General features: G+C 41.6%; 1 protein-coding gene across 2 annotated transcripts in view; it reads right to left on the minus strand.

Annotated features, from left to right (window-relative positions):
- The window catches only part of DGKI (diacylglycerol kinase iota), a gene marked incomplete at both ends in the record, with an annotated part of 370,310 nt that overhangs the window by 167,056 nt on the left and 185,076 nt on the right, over window positions 1-18,178 (minus strand). For both annotated transcript variants that reach the window (XM_084229448.1, XM_084229447.1), the window contains 4 exons: window positions 1,804-1,902; window positions 2,404-2,478; window positions 13,150-13,266; window positions 16,515-16,586. In XM_084229448.1, the coding sequence (XP_084085574.1) occupies window positions 1,804-1,902; window positions 2,404-2,478; window positions 13,150-13,266; window positions 16,515-16,586 (363 nt within the window). The remainder of the gene's footprint in view (window positions 1-1,803; window positions 1,903-2,403; window positions 2,479-13,149; window positions 13,267-16,514; window positions 16,587-18,178) is intronic.

Genomic DNA, 18,178 nt, shown 5'->3' on the forward strand with positions numbered 1-18,178 from the left:
GCGGATTCCTTGAGCATGGCCTTCCCAGCCTCAGAACCGTGAGAAAAAAATTCCTGCGTTCCTGTTCTTTGAGAGCAGCCAGAGCAGACTAGAACAGACTAGAACAGCTGCCTCCACCCTCCCGCCAACAACAGGGGTATAAAGGGACTTCCCACAGATTCCTCCAGTAAATGTCTTACGTCCATCTTTTGAGGACTATTTGATGAGGAGCTCTTCACACTGGGCTTGTGAACTGCCCCTCCACCCTCTCCCCAGCCTATCCTAAGCATTAGGAGGCTAAAATTTTACCTAAATGATGATTTTTCATTATCCCAGGAATGAGCTTTGCAGAAAATAACACCTTCACTGAGGTTGTTTACCCAAGTATTGAGAAACAGCTTGGAGGCTCAAACCTCCTATTTAAAATTATTTACTGTCTTTATCTTCCCCTTCTCCCCCCAACCCCCTGACTGATTTGCCCCAACTTGGGAGGGGTGCCCTGGGCTGGGAAGTCTGTTCACAAATGGTGCTGTGAGTCCACTCATATGAGCCAGCCTGTCCACAGACAAGAAACCCCTTCCTCTTACCACCTACTGCTGAGGTACCCCCAGAAGGATCTAACTCACAGCACCGGGCACTGGGATTCACAGTGAGTGTATAAGGAAGAGCATGGTCTGGACCCCTCCACTCCCAGACTGTAAGGTCAGGACACCTGCTTAACCCTAAGTGTATCATGATGTCACTGGAAGGTTCGTAGAGAGTATGAGCCGGAGACAGTGTGAACACAGAAGTGTCACGGGGGATCAGAAGGGTCTGTGAGACTCATGTAGAAAGATGTTAGTGAGCAGGTGGGGGAGGGTATCCAAGAAAAATGCCAAGTTCTGAAGTTAGAGAGGACATAAGTGTAAGGGAATCCTCAGGTCAACAGTGCCACACAGAGGAGGGATCATTCAGGAACAAACGCCCTCACAGACCAGCTTTTTCTGTGAGGAGACACTGAGTTGGGTTATGGTCCATGAACCCAGTGCCTATTCCCTCAAATAATTCAAACCAATCATAATAGTGCCAGCAACTGCTAAAGTTTTGCAAAATGCCCAGTATCCTATCTACTTTCAAGGGCCTAGGGAAACAGAGAGTTATTGTGAAAGTTGTGTTCAAAAGAAGGGATTTTTAAAGGGATTGTTTAAAGAGATAAGCAGTTCCTAAATGTGTTCATTCTAATACCCTCGTGCAGAGTGTTGGGAATTTTCATAAAATAGTGTGACTTTCTTAAAATCTGTAGGAAATTTCTTGCCAGCAGATGGCGATGTAGGACAGCGATTCATGGACAGAATAAAAGCTAAGCAAGTTGGAAAAAGTCTGATGTCTAAGTTTCAAAAAGGGATGAGATGACAGTGCTTTTTATCCAGAAGCAGATGAGTGAAATAAATAACTGGGGCGCTTATGCCAGTTAAAGGTAAAATCAGGACCTAACAACAAAGTGTTCTGGATTGCAGTAAGCCCTTGCTAATCAGCGTATTTTGGGTAAACTCTCAGCCATGTCTTCCACCCACCAACAAAACACACACACACTCACTGAGTCGGAATCACATTTAACAGGAGTCCCCAAGTGATTCAAGTGCACATTAAAGCTTAAGAAGTCCAACTTTTCCATACTGGCTACACAAGAAAATAACTGGTGCACTTATGCCAGTTAAAAGGTCCTGACTTAACTAGTTCTGACTGATTAGTATGGGGTAGGACAGACATCATCAGCCTTTTCATTGGTGTTGGGACACTGAAATCACCGAAGCCTCTAAGTTAAACTCATGAAAAATTACTCACCTGGTTGCCTCCGCTCTTGGGGTTCACAAACACAAGCAAGGGTTTCATGAGAGGAGAAGAGATAGGTTTTATCACAAAAGGTCGACCTTTGCTTTCCTGCTAAAGGAGAAAAGCAACGCAGGTGAGACATGTCCATGATTTGCAAGGAACCCCAAAGCCCAAGGAACAGGAACTGCCAACACAGCCAAGCACCCCCAGCCTTCAAGTGAAGAACAAAAACAATCTACCTACTGTCTAGTTCGGTAGGTCTACTCTCAATTAGACACTCATATAAAGCTTGGAAGAAAGTACTTCAAGCTATAATTTGCCCCTGAGAATAAAGCCAAGCTTTGGGCGCCATCATCTTTGGGGTAGTATTTCCAGACAAGTGCAAATGTGCTAACTCTGAAGTGGCAGGATGTTACACACACACACACACACACACACACACACACAGAGAGAGAGAGAGAGAGAGAGAGAGAGAGAGAATAGATAAATTTCCAGTGTGCAGTGAAAGAGAAAGAGCGGCAGGAGATACTGCAGAAAATGAAGCATGGGCCAGAACACAACATCAGACAGAGGTGACTATGGGAAGGCGGGTACATTTTGTTGAACACTTACTTCGGCTCCTCTTTTACTGGCTTTTCTCTTAAAGCTTGTTCTCTTCTTCTTCCGATTTGAAGCCTTCAAGGAGTTCTGTCGGGGAAGAAAGACGCACCTGAGCTCAGAGGCAGGAAGCCCATGAGCTCCCCATGCAGAACCATGTAGAAGATGAGGCGGCACATGCTTTTGACCGCATGCTTCTCATGCTTTGACACTTCCAAGCCACCGGTCATGGGTAAGCCACAGACAGATCAGTCGAGTGCTTCAGAGTGAGCAACTGACTCCCCACCACACGGAGAGGCAGGGAGTTAGAACCCCGGAGGCTCTCATGGACTCACATAACAACACATGTTATACCTGCCAACCCTCCCAGTAAAAATGGAAGAATCCCAAATTCTCTGAGGGGCTCCAGTCTCCCGCCCAACCAGGTCCGTCTCCCGCCCAACCAAGTTCAAGTTCATCTCCTGGTATGGAGATCACCTATGTGGAAATGTAAAAAAGGAGGCCATTTTTCATGTTTTGCTTTTTGCTTTTTTTCACTGCTTGTTTTTTTATTTTATTTTATTTTATTTTATTTTATTTTATTTTATTTTATTTTATTTTATTTTATTTTATTTTGTAGTGACCTGTTCTAGTAGTAATCATAACATAATTCTTGACCCCAGTGGAACTTGATCCAGCTATCCTACTGTCACTGACAACTGAATTTTAAAATGCAGGGATAAGACTCACCTATAACAGTGGGGTGGCAACAATTGCTCCTCCTTTTGCTTACCTAGTGAGCCACAGGTCAGAAAATTCTTCCCTCCCCTGGTAGCCTTGAGTTTTTCTCCTCATAGATGTGCCTCCAATTTGGGGAAATACAATGACCCCCAATTTACTTTCCTTGTCTATCTAGAAATTTTATGAACCACAGCATCGTGATTACTTCAACTAACCGTTTATTATTAATATTGGCTACAGATGCTCTGACAAGAACCTCTTTCAGAAAATAGTCACAACTCATTGGTTGAAGACAGGGCAAGAACAGGTCTAATTAGTGGAGTGTCATTAATTAATCAGATTGCCACCTTCACAAAGGCAAAACATTACTGACCACATAACAGCTATTTAAGAAATTGTTGAAAACCTGAAATAGAGAATTCTTAACTTAAAATCTAATAAACGTATTTTTCAAACAGCATGAATAAACTTAGATATATGTTCTCCTTTTTGGGTATTCTTTTTTCTTAGAACATCCAAAAAAAAAAACCTTCAGAGTACTTATATTAATACATCCAAATTAGCAAAATCCAAACTATTTAGCTTTTATTTTGATTTGGAACATGAAAAAAAAAAAAGTTGGTTGGGCCCATGCTCACTAAGGGTAAAGGAAACTTTCTTGAACCACCATGAGTTCCAAAGTTTTTATCCTTCATCAGATTAAAAGCAAGTGTCTTTAGAGCCTCTTAATCTTACCAGTAAAGGGAGCCCAAAGCTCATGGACATTCTAGACCCCAGGTTAATTCTCATCTCTCACTCTTGACTATGTAGTTGACCCTTGAAGAACTTGGGTGTTTGGGGCAAAGAAAGCCTCCAAGTGGAAAATCCAAGTGTGTCTTATAGTTGGCCCTCTGCAAAAGTGGGTTTTGCATGAGGGAATTCAAGCACAGGCATCAGTGGTTGGTTGAATCCATGAATGGAGAAGCATCAACAGAAAGTACCCTCATGTAAGTGATGCTCCTAGTTCAAGCCCACGTTGCTCAAGGGCCAACTGTACTTTCCCTGCAAATAGATCACCAAGTTTCAGAATTCCTCTTTAAATGGATCTATTATCATGTCCCTCTATGGGGAAACATCTGAATTGTTAAATTATCTGCTGTATTTTGATAACTTCCAGTTTGTTTGAAGGGAAGGAAAGTGATTTGTAATCCTTAAATATACAATCAGTCAAATGATCCAAGAAGAATGCTAGAAACTCTCAGGCTGGAAGAAGCAGTATCTATTTGATGGCAAGTAATGATGTTCTGGGTGATTCTCAACCTTCAGTGCACATTGGCATCACCCAGAGAGCTCTCAAAAATGCTGCTACCTGAGCCCCATCAAATAGTCTCATTTAATTTGTCTGGGGTAAATTCCAGGCAAAGATACTTATTGAAAAGCTTCCCAGGCAATTCTACTGGGGAGCTAGGGTTGAGATCCACTCTTTGAAACAGCAAGGGCAAAGCAAGGAGGCAGCTATTCTGTGGTGAGGCAGAGGCTCCACGGCCCAGGAGTGGGTCACTGAGTCAGTGGAAACCAACAGCCTGTATGTGAATTCTGGGTCTCCCTATCACTAGATTGGTGACCTTGGCCAAGTCAATCAAACACGTGACATAACAGTTTCTTAATTTGAAAATGAAGGTGATAATACCTACCTCCCAGGATAGTGGTGAAGTTAAAGGAGAAAAGGTATGTGAAGCAGTTAGCCTGGGATCCATCTCATGATTAGCACTTCCATAAATGTTAGTTGCCTCGTTCACAGCTGAATATCCCCAGCACCTAGCACAGATGCCTGGCACATAGCATGCACTCAAATCATTGTTGAAATAATGAGTCAGTATTATAATTCACAACACTTAGTGAGTCCTGATTTTTTGAAAATCAGGGCATTAGTGAAGCTCATTTTTTGGTTGTTTTGGTTCATTTGATGCCAAGAGCAACACTGGACGCCAAGTGGCCAAGTGCTTATGGAAACACACTAATGAGTTCTTGGTTCTTGAAAGGGATCAACAATTACGGTTCAAGAGATAGGTCTAGTGGATCAGGCTAAGACTGTTTCCTCAAGTAGTGTCATTAGAGAAACTATAGTTCTTTGGGTGATTCTTATAAGCAAGCATACTTGGGAAACAAAATTAGAAAAACACATCAAAATAAGGTTTGATGTCCGAAAACAGAGCAGGCAAGGAATTCCAGTCTAATAGGGAACAGACACACACAACAGCCTTTTTAAACACAGATGTAGCAAATACAAGGGCTTCTGAGCCTCACCGAGCCAAATGCATCTGAGGCCTTCTTCATCTCACAGAACAAGAAGGGGGCAAAGATCAAGCACAGAGGTTGACTTACAGTACCTGGAAGCTTCTATGTGAGTTCTGAGTAAGCTTACAGCCCTACGGATAGTCAAATGGCAAGAGATAAGTAGTATGGAATTTCACAGCATACCTCACAATTCTGGAGACTTCTTTCTCTTTACATGTAAATATGTATCTCTAACCAATAAACGCTTCTTCCAGAAGGCAGTACAATTTGTTGTGGAACAGACAGGTGTGAGAATAGATCTGTGTTGTGTTTCACTGTATCAAGAACGTCACCTAACCTTGCTAAGCTACAGTACCACTCGCCTGCCTGAGTCAGTATTTCTGGGAGGGTTAAACAAAATAGCATCGTTTCCCAGATTGATGTAAAAACTATATCAAGAAGGAATTGTGTGGACTTATTGGTGATATAGTCAAGAAACTCTTAATACTAAGCCTGTGTTTCTAAAACAAAGCATGCCTGTATCAAGGGCAGTTAATTCAGTGAAACAAAGGGGTCACATTGCAAGTCCCACCCCCATTAAGACAGTGAAACGTTGTACTCTCCTCTGGGTTTCTGCGTTCTTCTGATTCCAACAGCATTCGCCCCTATACACTCTGTGCCCATTCTTTTATGAAAATCCGAAGGAAAAAATAAAAGCTTTTTGATTTCTGGTACCAGTATCAGGACAGCATTACCTTGCCACAATAAATTATCCAATCAACCAAATGTTTATCATAATTGTTACTCCTTCCGGGGCTGTTAAGAAATGTTTATGGGTGAGTCACTCAACTGGAAAAGAGACTTAACTATCTCTCATTGCTCTTCAGCGATTTTTTCCCAGGTTATGGGATCACAAAGGATGAGTTATAACAGCAGACCTAAAAGAAAATAACTTCATTAACCTGAAGTCTTCCCCTACTGTATATTGGACAAAACTCTTATGGATAATAAGAGGGATTATCTTGGCCTCTGTCTTTTAAGAGGGTTCTCCCTCTGCCCTACTCAAGTTGCACTGCCCAGATAAGGGCTGTCCTGAGAATAGACAAGTAGAATAAAAAAAAAAAAACCTCATTCCCAAAAGTTCTCAGCATCTCCAACTAGCAAGTGTTAATTAAGCTTTAGCATTAATCAAAGGAGATGGCTTAGGCAATTTTGAGGGCTATCTCTGGCCACTGACATGGGTTTCTAGCATTTTAAGATTATCCATAAAGAATAATAAGAAAGACAAAGCACGAAGAATGTCTTTATCAGGCTTGAAGGAAGTTGGTGGCAGCAATATTTGTAGGTAGAATATTAAAAACAATGGCTAAATAAACTATACTACATCCATAGTGTGGAATATGTACAGTAGTTTTTAAATGAGTTCAATCTATATGTACTAATACAGATATTTCTCCAAAACTCAATTTTTCTGTTTAGGAAAGATAAATGTTAACGCCTTGTATGTAGAATGATGTCACTTATTAAGCACCACCTCTGTTTTCCTATAATTTGATCCCACAAAGAAATTCATGTACCATGGGCCTTGTTCCATCAGCTCCAAGTGCTTGCACTAGCATTTGAACATCGTTAACTTGTTTATCCAGCAAAACTATTACTCGAACATCTCAGTCCTAAGGAGAAACGCTGACATGCATCATTTCAGGTACAGTTTTATATGTACAAATTCAGAATCGAGTCTTAAAATTTGGCTTTCTTTTCATTTTAGTGTCTTAAAGCCATCTGCTTTCCATCTTCTTTTACTTTCTAGGTCTCTCCATAGAGTTTGGTGATGAAAAATCCAGCAAACCACGCAGGCAGCCTCTTGCCCCCTTACCATCAAGTTCACACCACTCCCAGCTCCACAGCTGGTCACGTTATCCACCCAGAGCCAGCCATCTTTTAACAGAGAAGGAAAATATGTGCTTTAATTCACCTCTTTTCGGTCCACTCTTTTGACCCTTTTCTACTCAACGATTTCTTTTACTCCTCCTCCCTACAGACATTTGTCTAGATACAAGCACCACAAATAAAGCTGACTTATTGGGTGACCCTGAATTTGTTCTCAATATGCTCAGTTGACCTTCCTTATCTGTCTTCCTACCCCCGCCCTCCCCAGCATCCTTCCGGGGCAAGCATTTCCCAGGGAACTTACACTCACCCTCACAACTGAAACTGCCCAATCCTGCTTCGTGTTTCCACGGAGTACCTGCACCTCAGGGAGCACTTACCACTCACCGCCTCAACGGTGACCGCCCTGACCGTGGCTGGTTCAACCTCCCTGCCCAGCCCCTTCCTCTAATTAAAACATGCCCACTGCTCAAAAAAGTCAAGCCTTCCCAGATGTCCGAAGACCACTCTTTTATGAAGGATTTGCACGGGGCTGAAGTCCTCTTCCAGAATTCGCACTCTGCCCAAACATTTGGATTTTTAGGTCTAACTTCCCCACTCATGGATATACTCCCTATGGACATCTGCTGAACATCTGATTTATCTTTGAAACTCCCAGCATTTAAGAGCATCTTTCAATGTGGCAAATAAATGTTTATTTAGTTCAATAAGTGTCCTCTCCTTTGTCATTTTTAAGCAGTGTCATTTAAATAAAAATGGAAACATACCTATGTATAGAAATGATGTGTATATATGTATGTCTATATGTATGTGTATAAATTCTGAAAGTTGGGATAATGTTTTATATGCACTCTCTATTTACTTTCCAAATTCTTTTTAATCATTTCCCAGTGTCTCCAGTGAACACTCTCACAGCTTCCATGTCATCACTTATAAGTTACTGGTGTAAGGAGACCTACATGCTCCATACTCTTCAAACTGTAGTTTTGATGGTCATCCATGATCTGGTACCTTATAAGAGTTTTTCTCAGTACTTGTTAATTTTTAAATGTCTGCAGAATTTAACTACCAATAACTGCCCTATTTTTCTTTCCATTTTCATCAACTCTGGTGCCATGGTTTGGCCTGTGTTTTCCAGGACACTTTTCCTCTTTTCACTTTCTGGGAGTGGATACTCACCAAGTCTTCTTCTGTTCTTTCATTCTATAAATAAATAGGTCTTGACTCTATCCCATAGGACAGTCATCATGCTAGTGAGCAAGGTGTCCTGGAAGCACAATGGATGCCAGGCTAAGCCCCCCCTCCCTATTCTTGTTCCTTCTACCCTTTCCATTGGCAATCTCATCCTCTTTAACTGGAACACAAATGGCTCAGGGATCAATAATGTCTGTCCTGACCTCAATAGGACTGGACAGGATTGTCATCGGTATTGTTCAGCTTCACTTGATACCCTGTACTCCTAAAAGTCAATAAGAAGGAAAAAGAAGAGCTAACTTTAATATGATTACAATGAGCGAGGTGATGTTCTACATGCTTTTTTGTTTGTTTTTTAGCTCGATTTTTAGGAAAACCCTCTGAATTAAGTGCTGTTATTATTTATACTTTGCAGACCAAAAATTGAAGTGTTTAAGTTGTTCAAGATGATACAAGTTCTGAAAAAGGGCAGAGCAAGGTTATGAATCCAAGTTGGCTGACTCATAAGCTAAAGCTCTAAGCTACTACTATCCTGCCTCCCTCCCCCAAGTCCATTATACACAGGTTTTAAATAGAATGTAGCTAATTGATAAAATTAATCAATGGCTTTGGACATAGGAGGAGGACCACCAAAATTTTTAAAGATAAGATTCAACATTGCTTGCAGCAGTAAGACAGTAAGGTAGCTGGCATAGCATGACAATCCTGGCTCTCAGAACCAGAGTCCCTGGGTTCAACACTATTGAATAACAAAAGTTTTTCTAACACATAGAACATTCAATAAATGTTAGCTCTCCTTCTTGTTACAATGTCCTTATTGACAGGAGACAATAAAATGGTGCATGATGAGAAAAAATTTGGAGTTTAGCATCCAGACCGTGGATGAACTGAAAATACCATTTCCCATTAAAAGTAGCCAAGACTCCTTAGAGAAATGGTTGGTTCCATCTATGGATAGGAAAAGCACAAGATGTTTCTGGGACATGGTGTTATTCCTGAAACCAAAAAGGCTATCCAAAAGCTTATCACTCATGAAAAATGAAGATGGGAGCCCCTTGGAAGTGGTTCCAAATGTCAAAAATGGAACAATATGGGGAGGTATGTGTGTGTGTGAGAGAGAGAATATAATGGTGGCTATATATATATATTTATATATATATATACACACACACACACATACACACATATACACACGTATGTACACCACATATAAGTTCATAATTTGAAATCATACTTCCAAAAAAAACTACCACCACCATTACTAATCATAGCCATCTATAAATGTTGCTAAGATACTAATTTATTCTGAAAATTGACATAAACAAATACTGGCCACATACTTACTTGTGATAAGGGGAAATATTCTTCATAGAAATAAATATAGCTTTAAAGTAAAGTGAAAATTAGAGAACCACCCTTTGGCAAATGCTAGTGAAATAGCAGATTCATGGAATAATCTTCCATGGCTAAAAAACAGGTGAAGAGCCAGCAGTGATGCCATGATAGGTGTGCTTGGGTGACAGGCCCTGAAACTGACTGATAGATCTTAAATCACAAAAAAAAAAATGAATAAGCCAGTGTCATGTTTCTTTGAAAACAGTACAATAAAACACACATCACCCATCTAGTCTTTTCGCAAAAAAATTAAATCTGAATCTAAATATTATTTTACATGAAATACAGGAAAGAAGGAAAGTCTTTGGAAAACATGAGGATGAGGATACAATCAACCAAACTAAAAACATGGGAAATTCTACAGGTAAAGTGACCTAATTTATTTAGCGAAATAAGTGGAATAAGAAATAAGGCAGACAATCATTTACACATGAAAGAGACTTAGGGACAGTCCACAGAATGGCAGCTTTGGGTCATATATCCCATTTCAAAAATTACTAAAAAGATAATATTTAAACAAACAAAAAAATTGAGGAATCATTCATTTTAATCAATGAGAAAATGGGGTGTGGTGAACACAGTGGACTACGGTGATAGACTGTGGGTGCTTTGGTGGTGGATAATACCACTGGAGGGTGGGTATCCTAGATTTCCAAAATCCAAACAACAATATAAGCCAGTGTTATCTCTATTAAAAAATAGTTAAATAATTAGTAAACAAAAATTCCTTTCCAGAAGTAGAATAAAAATGTTTATTGATTAAATGATATTCTAAGATTTGTCTTAAAATACTCTAGCAAAAGAAAAACAAGGGGAGACTTCCACTTCGAAGGAGAGGGAGAGAATGGGTTGGAGCCAGGAGGACAGTGGAACCTGAGGGACACCTGTGTGAGGGGCCTCTTCTGTGTCTGACTGAACCAAAGTCAACATCCCAGGTGGGATATTGTACAACGATACAGTCACACCTCGCTTAACGACCAGAAATGAGATTTATACTTACACTCACCTGGACAGCACAGCCTACTACTTGCCTCGACTACACACAGGGACTGCCAGCACATCTATGGTCTGGTGTTGATGGAAATATCATGACAGGGAGCATGAGTGTACTGTGAGGCGGTACCCTAGGGGAGCTTTGTAAAGGCTACCAGGGATCCTTCTGTATTGTTGCTTACAACTATTTGTGAATCTCAAAATAAGAAAAGTTTAATGACATGGAAGACGATACATGGTGTGGTGGGGGGGGCGGGTAGATGAAACACAAATGGCAGGAAAGTACATGGTTATTGATGAGTTCACTACAATCTTTCGCTCTCTTCACTTGCGTAAACATTACCATAATAAAAAGTTCTTTTAAATGAAACTTATGGTTCCCCTGCAAAGTGGTCTCATATTTTGATTTTTCTAGTCTATCACCAGACTTTCCAAAGTTCCACGCCACTAGGTCATCCTACATATTCTTGCTAGTTGTTTCCTATGAAAACGCTATTTTCAATCACTTCTTTGCTAAAAAGAATAAAGTGTACTTCTATGGACAATTTCCCTGAATCACCAAATGCCCACCTCCTACACCCCTCCACCCATTCCCCACCTCAAACTCACCCCGGCCCCATGTATGTAATTTCACACCCAGTGCCCTTCTGTGTCATCCTCTTGCTCACTATTTCCTCTCTTCTCCATCAATGTAAACCCTGCCCATCTTTAAGAGGCAAAATAAGGGCCTCTCCAGTGGCCTAGGGGTTAAGTCTCAGCACTATCAACACTATGGCCTGAGTTCGATTCCCAGCCAGGGAGGTAACCCACATGGCACAGTAGACCTCTCCTGTCTCACCTGCTGCTCCCCTCAGCAGTGTATTTCAGTGCATCCGCCTGTTCTGCTCCACACTCCATCTCTAGTGAATCCTCTCACCCCTCCCCCCTACAATTTTGGCCTACACCCCAGTTCTTCTATGCAAAAAAAAAAAAAAAAAAAAAAAGGCAAAACAAAGCCATCTCCTTCATAAAGCTCCCCTGACTTTTCCTACAGCTCTTCAGAGCAAAGACACAATGCCAAGTACCTTCCTGGTCCCACTGAAGTTGATGGTATGAAAATGTGTTGATTTAACTGAATGAAATGAATGTTCAATATAAAGTTCATGGAGAAACTACAGACTTTCAAAGGGAAAAACACACAAAGCAGCGGAAATGTTAAGAGCTTAGAAAAACACTAAATTGAAAATCAGTACACTTGAGTTTCAGAGGCACTACTAACTATATTTAGCTTGCTCTGTCACCCAGGGAGAGCTCATGTAACTTCTCTTGGCTTTTGTCTCTAAAATGTAAAGAGAAAGAATAGACTGCCCATGCTTAAATGTGCAGATACTGTACTGGCCTCTGTTAAAGACCTCCCAAGGGTTTCATGGATTATAACTTGTAAGGTTTATTCCTAAGCATTATTTATCAACAAAGACAAAACTTTATGTAAAACACACAAAGCAAAACAGTAGCCCTGATCCAGCCCTCTCTAAGCAAAACTAAGACAGTGAGAATAAGTCGCACAGTGACTGGAGACCATGTGAAGTAGGGCTGTCATGCTTTTAAAGATAAAATTTCCTCAGGTCCCTGTAACCTGCACAGCTATAATTATCTCCCTGTAGCATTAAAAGTCTGTTGTTCCATAACTCAGAGCTACGATGGATTGTACAAAGGTAATCATTTTCTATCAAAGACTATGACCTTGATAGTCAAACCACCAAAGTCTACCAGAACTTTGCAGCAGACTAGAGGATAGGAGTACAAGGATTGAATACAGAATGAGATTAGGTCCAAGAAGGATAAATTCCACTTTGCCTTAAGAAAAGGGTGTTGCTTTCTAAGCAGACCTTGCACATTTAGGAGGGTCATGACCTAAAGACTGTCACTGAGGTTGGAAGTGACTATTCTCAAACTAACCCAGCAGCCTGCCCTGTCCCCTCCACTCAAGCTACAGAGAAGGCAGTTGCACAAGAATAGCTGTAGCCACCCTGGTACCTACTGGAATTCCAGAGAGCTCCCTTCAAAGAGACTACCATTAGCACAACCACAGGAGGCACCTTCCTGCTGTGGAACTTTGATTTCTTTAGGAAGTAGAAGTTGGTTCCATGAGAGAGCCCAACACAGGAAAGGGGTGGGCTAATGGGGTGAACCAGGGAAGCTAAGCAGGGGACCCCATGGGGAGGAGTAAGCCGAGGTCATAGGAACCCAAAGACTAGTCAGGGCAGAAAAGCAAGAAGCAGCAGTTACTCTTCCTCTGCCCTGGCCCAGTAGCACCAGGGGCCCGGCAGTTACCTGAGGTTTCTTCACCTTAATGATCCAGGTGGGCGGGACAATGACAGCAGCATGGGCCCCCAGGGAGCAGGGTTCCTCGATGTGATGCAACATGAAGCAGGTCACCTTATTGTGAAACTGGAGAGAGAGATAAGCCGATGGACAATTCTGAGGAAAGGCAACGATGCAGCAAGAAGGAATGTGTGTGTGTGCGCACACACAACACATGTGAACACACTCATGTGTGCGCATGTGTACACACGCTGAGGACTGGTGCCCCACCTCACAACCAGCCCCAAGAGCAGAAAGCCCCGATTTCAAATTCACCCCACTTTACAAATTGATGACAACTGATAGCAAGAAATCAATCTTGTAAGACAAGGTCAGCTAAAACTTTATAACCTTCTAGTAGGATATTTGCCAAGAGACATCACAGTCTTGGAGGGGTCTATTAGTCCTTGCTTTTTGCATAAATTCATCTCATCTGATTTTCACTGGTCACAGAACCCAGTGACTTGGGATAATGTTGAAGGAAATGAGAGGCTAGCAAAGCAGCAAGGCCATCTACCTCTGCTTGTTCTATCCATAGATACAAATCCTTTCGAGAAGGCCCTTCTACTTCGGAGGACCCAGGAAAAAAGCAAAGTATCTCTTCTAAAGAGTTGTTAATCCAAGAGGTAAGAAGCTCGAAGAGATTGCTTCTACTGGGTTGGTCTGGGCACCACTCAAAAATATAATGGCCCAATTAACTTGGCGAGTCTAAAGTGCTTTTAGTTTTTGAAAGGAAGAAAGTAAATTCAGACTAATAAATCTAACTGAGTACTAATTCTGTACTCAGGGATTTAATTCTATACTCAGGCTGTGACAGGCAGATGGGTTGATGTTAGGGCAGTCACATTTTCCATCATCTTTTGTGTGGCAGTAAAATGTAGATGATGAATGGTGACATTTGTTTTCTAATAAACAAAATCCCCATTACATAATAATTATGGATCTTACAATTTTAATCAGTGAATTTTTTAAATGTAATATCAGTTTCTACTTGGATTATACTTAATGTCACCACATAATTCATCACCTTAACTGGAAAATTTAAAAAGTGAAAGAGAGCATGGGTAATTATGTTGGAACAACAGACATAAATTAAGACTGTCTTGAAGAAACTGGTAAATATGGTCACATCAGAGAAAGTCTGTCTCCATTTCTACGTACCTTCTAAGATATGACATGATCCAGTGACGATTCACTAATTAAACATAAAACACTAATAAAATAATAATTCGTCAGACACTAGTAATTTGTGATCTGCAAAAAGCCTAACATAAAATGTTACTTGAATACCACCCTCAAGAAATGGGTTTTTCTTAGCTATTCAAGTAAATTACCAATTGTATGGCCATTGCATATCAAAAATATGGTATGGTTTTCACAGAATTCCCACTTCAAACTTCTCAATTCCTATTTGAATAATATCCAATCCAGAGCACAGATATATCCAAAATTGCACCACTTTTAGGAGTCAGAACCTGTACCCAGAAAACCCAGATCCCAGCCTCAGTTTGTATTTCGCCACCCCACACAGGATCCCTTATGTGTCTGACATCCGACATCCCAGCAGGCATTGCCAGCATTATTAAAGTCTGTCACCACTGCAAGTTGCCTACAAAAATTTTGTATCTTTGGTGCTTGTAAAATTACCTTCTACAATGTGGGACCGTGAGAAACTCAAAGACAGGTGGAGTTGCCAAGAGCCCACTGCAATGTCAAGTGGAAGGGCAGTCTTTGTGGAACCTGGAGAACAGAGTGCCTGGGTTCCCCATAAAGTAGGATTGAGTTTCCAAGTTCACTGACCCCAGATAAACCATTGCGCCACAGCCTAGCAGCTGCGTATGTGAGGCAGATCCTCTCTGCCCTGCTGCCCAGGATGCTGCCCCACAGGGGGTCTCAGCAGAGCAGGGGGCTTGGCTGCAAGAAGAGTGTTAGGAGCATGAGGATCTGCTGCCTCCTCTCCTGGTGGAGACATTGCCTTGATGATATGGACATTCATTCAAGGACTAGGTTTTGTGAACATAGTCTTGAGCAGAAGCAAATGTGTTATTTTTGTGACAACAAACTGAAAAGAAATAGAAAGGCCCCAAATAAGAAGTGTGGAAGGTGGGTGTCCAGCTGAGCTTTCCAGACCAACGTGTCCCACGTGATGATGGTGGGTTCCCCGACATGGGTGGGGGGCAGGGGAATTATGCTGCAGGAACTACTAGGTTCAACCTTATGGAATTTCCAAAACACAAAAGGTTTTTACCCTCAATTATGTCAATTTTATGTGTTGCAACTAAATGCCTCTGCTCTTGCCCATGGAATAGCACAGCTACGAAATCTGAGGTGTGCAGAGATTCCCTGCAACCCCTGAACCTCACTGAAACACCACGCCCGTGTCTTCAGGACTATGTATCACAGTTCACACACTCATTCAAGAGAGTAGGTGGACTGAAAAATTAAAGCAAGTGTCCACATCCTTCTTCCATAAAGACCCTGATAATCAATATCTCAGTCCCACAGGGCCATACTGTCCCTGTTGAACTATTCAACTCTGCCATTACAGCATGAAAACAGTCACAGACAATATATAAAAATGGACATAGTTCAGTTCTAAAAAAACTACAAAAAGCCAACAGGGGTCAGATTGGCCCACAGGCAATTAGAGTTTACACTGGTGAAACAAACAACAGGTACATTGACAAATAAGTTTAAAAAAAAAAAAAGTAGCATCTGGCTGTGGCAGAAGTGTTAAAAAAAATGAAAAAAGAATAAAAGAGAGGAAAGGTAAATGGGGGGAATCACTGGATCCTAAGAAGTAGGTAAGGTCAAATGCACATACACTGCAATACACTGCAATGAGAACAAAGACAAGGAAACATGATCCAAACTAAAGGATGCAAGAACCACGCTTCTTTTCCTACAATAGCCCCATCCAAAAAAAGAAAAAGTCACCCACTTCAAAAACAGGGGAACCGAGATGCTTGGATCCATGTTAGAGGGATTATCCAATGTTGCAAATTAATCTTTCCCCATTTTGCAACTTCCCACCAAAAGAATTCTCAACAATCTAAGGCAGTGGGAAAATGGTGAGCTGGGGGTGAGAGAACCAGGATTAGAACCAGGACTGGGTTTCCCAGTACCTGACCCCAGGTCTCCATGTGTATAAACGAGGGGGTTGTTTATCTCTAGAGCTTCTCCGAGCTCGTATATGCTCTAGATTTTCATCTTTCTTCCTCCAATGATCCTATAAGTGAGAAATAACAGGTTAAATGGGGGCAACCTTCCAAGTACAGACAGGAACTCAGGCAATGACATACAACTGTTTAGACAGACATAGGCCCCTGACTTACCGCCTGCTTGCACCAGGAGCAGCTGATAGCCACAATCTCTTTACTGTGGAAGGAGAATTTTTGCTGGAAGCCCTGTGATGTTAGGACAAGAGAGAGAATTTAAAGCCACTTCAATCACAGTGTGCCTTTGCCCTCCTGAAATGCAATGACGTGAATTAGGCCAGAACTATCCCCACGACTCAGGGTAACAGGGCCACACATGTCACCTTCAGGACTGACGTTCTCTACCCTCTACCCTGCAAGGGTTTGCTATTCCTGAATCATCTGGAGCATGAGAGGCGACACCAGTGTCAGCTGTTCTACCAACGACTCAAAGTCAGCCACAGAATGTCTTTCCCCCAAGATAAATGGGGTTCTAGCATGTTTTTATTATAAACCAAAAAGGTCCATTATTTGATCATGTGATTCTGTAAGACAATGATCACCTATCTCAGAGGGTCTAGACATCCTGAGCATCTGAGAAATTTAATGGCACAGAGTTAGAACCTGAAAGAGGGTCTAGGAGAAATCTGAGGATAGTGTATGAACTTCAGATACTTTCATCATCCCTTTGGGATGTCAGGACACAAAATAAGCTGCTTTCAATGTTTATTCTTCACAGCAAGCAGCAATGAGATTAATGGAATGGCAAACACAATCCTCTTAAATGAATAAAACAGAATTACTTTTCCATCAAGAACTGGAAGAGGTACTTTTTGCCAGGGTTGTCCCTAAATAACTTAGAGACACAGAATGCAGTAATGCTCAAAGGATTATTTTTTTTTAGCCTTCCCAAAGTTCACCCATTTCTATCCACCTGTGAAATTTAAACTCAAACGCAGCCATTGACAAAAAAATTTAGAACAGGGCTTTGTGTGAAGTGATCAAAGAAGACAGAAAGATCTGATAGGCAGGAAAGCTATTTAAAGCACTGGCTGAAGAAGTCTTACTTAATAATGACTTCAACTTAAAATCAATTTACACATTCTTAAAAAGAAGTTCCAAGGGCATTTTGGGCAGTCCTCAGCATCCGTGCCTATCTGTAGCATTTTAGGCCTGCAGCTTTTGAAACTTTCCTCATCTTTAAACCTCTTGTCTCTCATCTCAGCTCTCCCAGCTCTCCAGCCTCCTGCCTGTGGAGAAGAGACCAGGACCTGTTTTCAGTTCACTGTGCTCTGCGATGTCTCTTCCTTTTGCCTCAATATCAAATATTCCTTTGAGAAACATGACCTCGTCTTCATATCAGACCCTCCTGGATTTTGGGAAATTTCTCCATCCATTTTCCTTTCTCAACAACTGAAGTGACAGCATCATTATTCTGAGTGGCAAGAGGCTGACATGCTAAGCCTGACTCTTTGTCCTGATGAGGACCTGCTTTCATCTCTGGCCCTTGACTGACATCTGGGAACCTGGACTCACGAGGGGGGTTCTTCAATTCCCAGAACAGGAAAGAGGGGCTCACTGTGCCTAACCTGGTCATACAAACAACAAGGCTGTGAAGGGGAGCCTGGAATCAGGGTGGGTGCTGCACAGAAAGCTCTTATGCAGTTGAAACACTGGGCACCGAGTCCCTGGGAAGCCTGACACATCTCACATGCGCCTCTCATGTCTCACATGTGTTGGAGTGGAGCCACCAAACACATCTGTGCTCTGTGTTGGGAGAGACTCAGAGGCCTGCACCTTGT

The sequence above is a fragment of the Talpa europaea genome, assembly GCF_964194135.1.
Source record: "Talpa europaea genome assembly, chromosome: 3".
Lineage (NCBI taxonomy): Eukaryota > Metazoa > Chordata > Mammalia > Eulipotyphla > Talpidae > Talpa > Talpa europaea.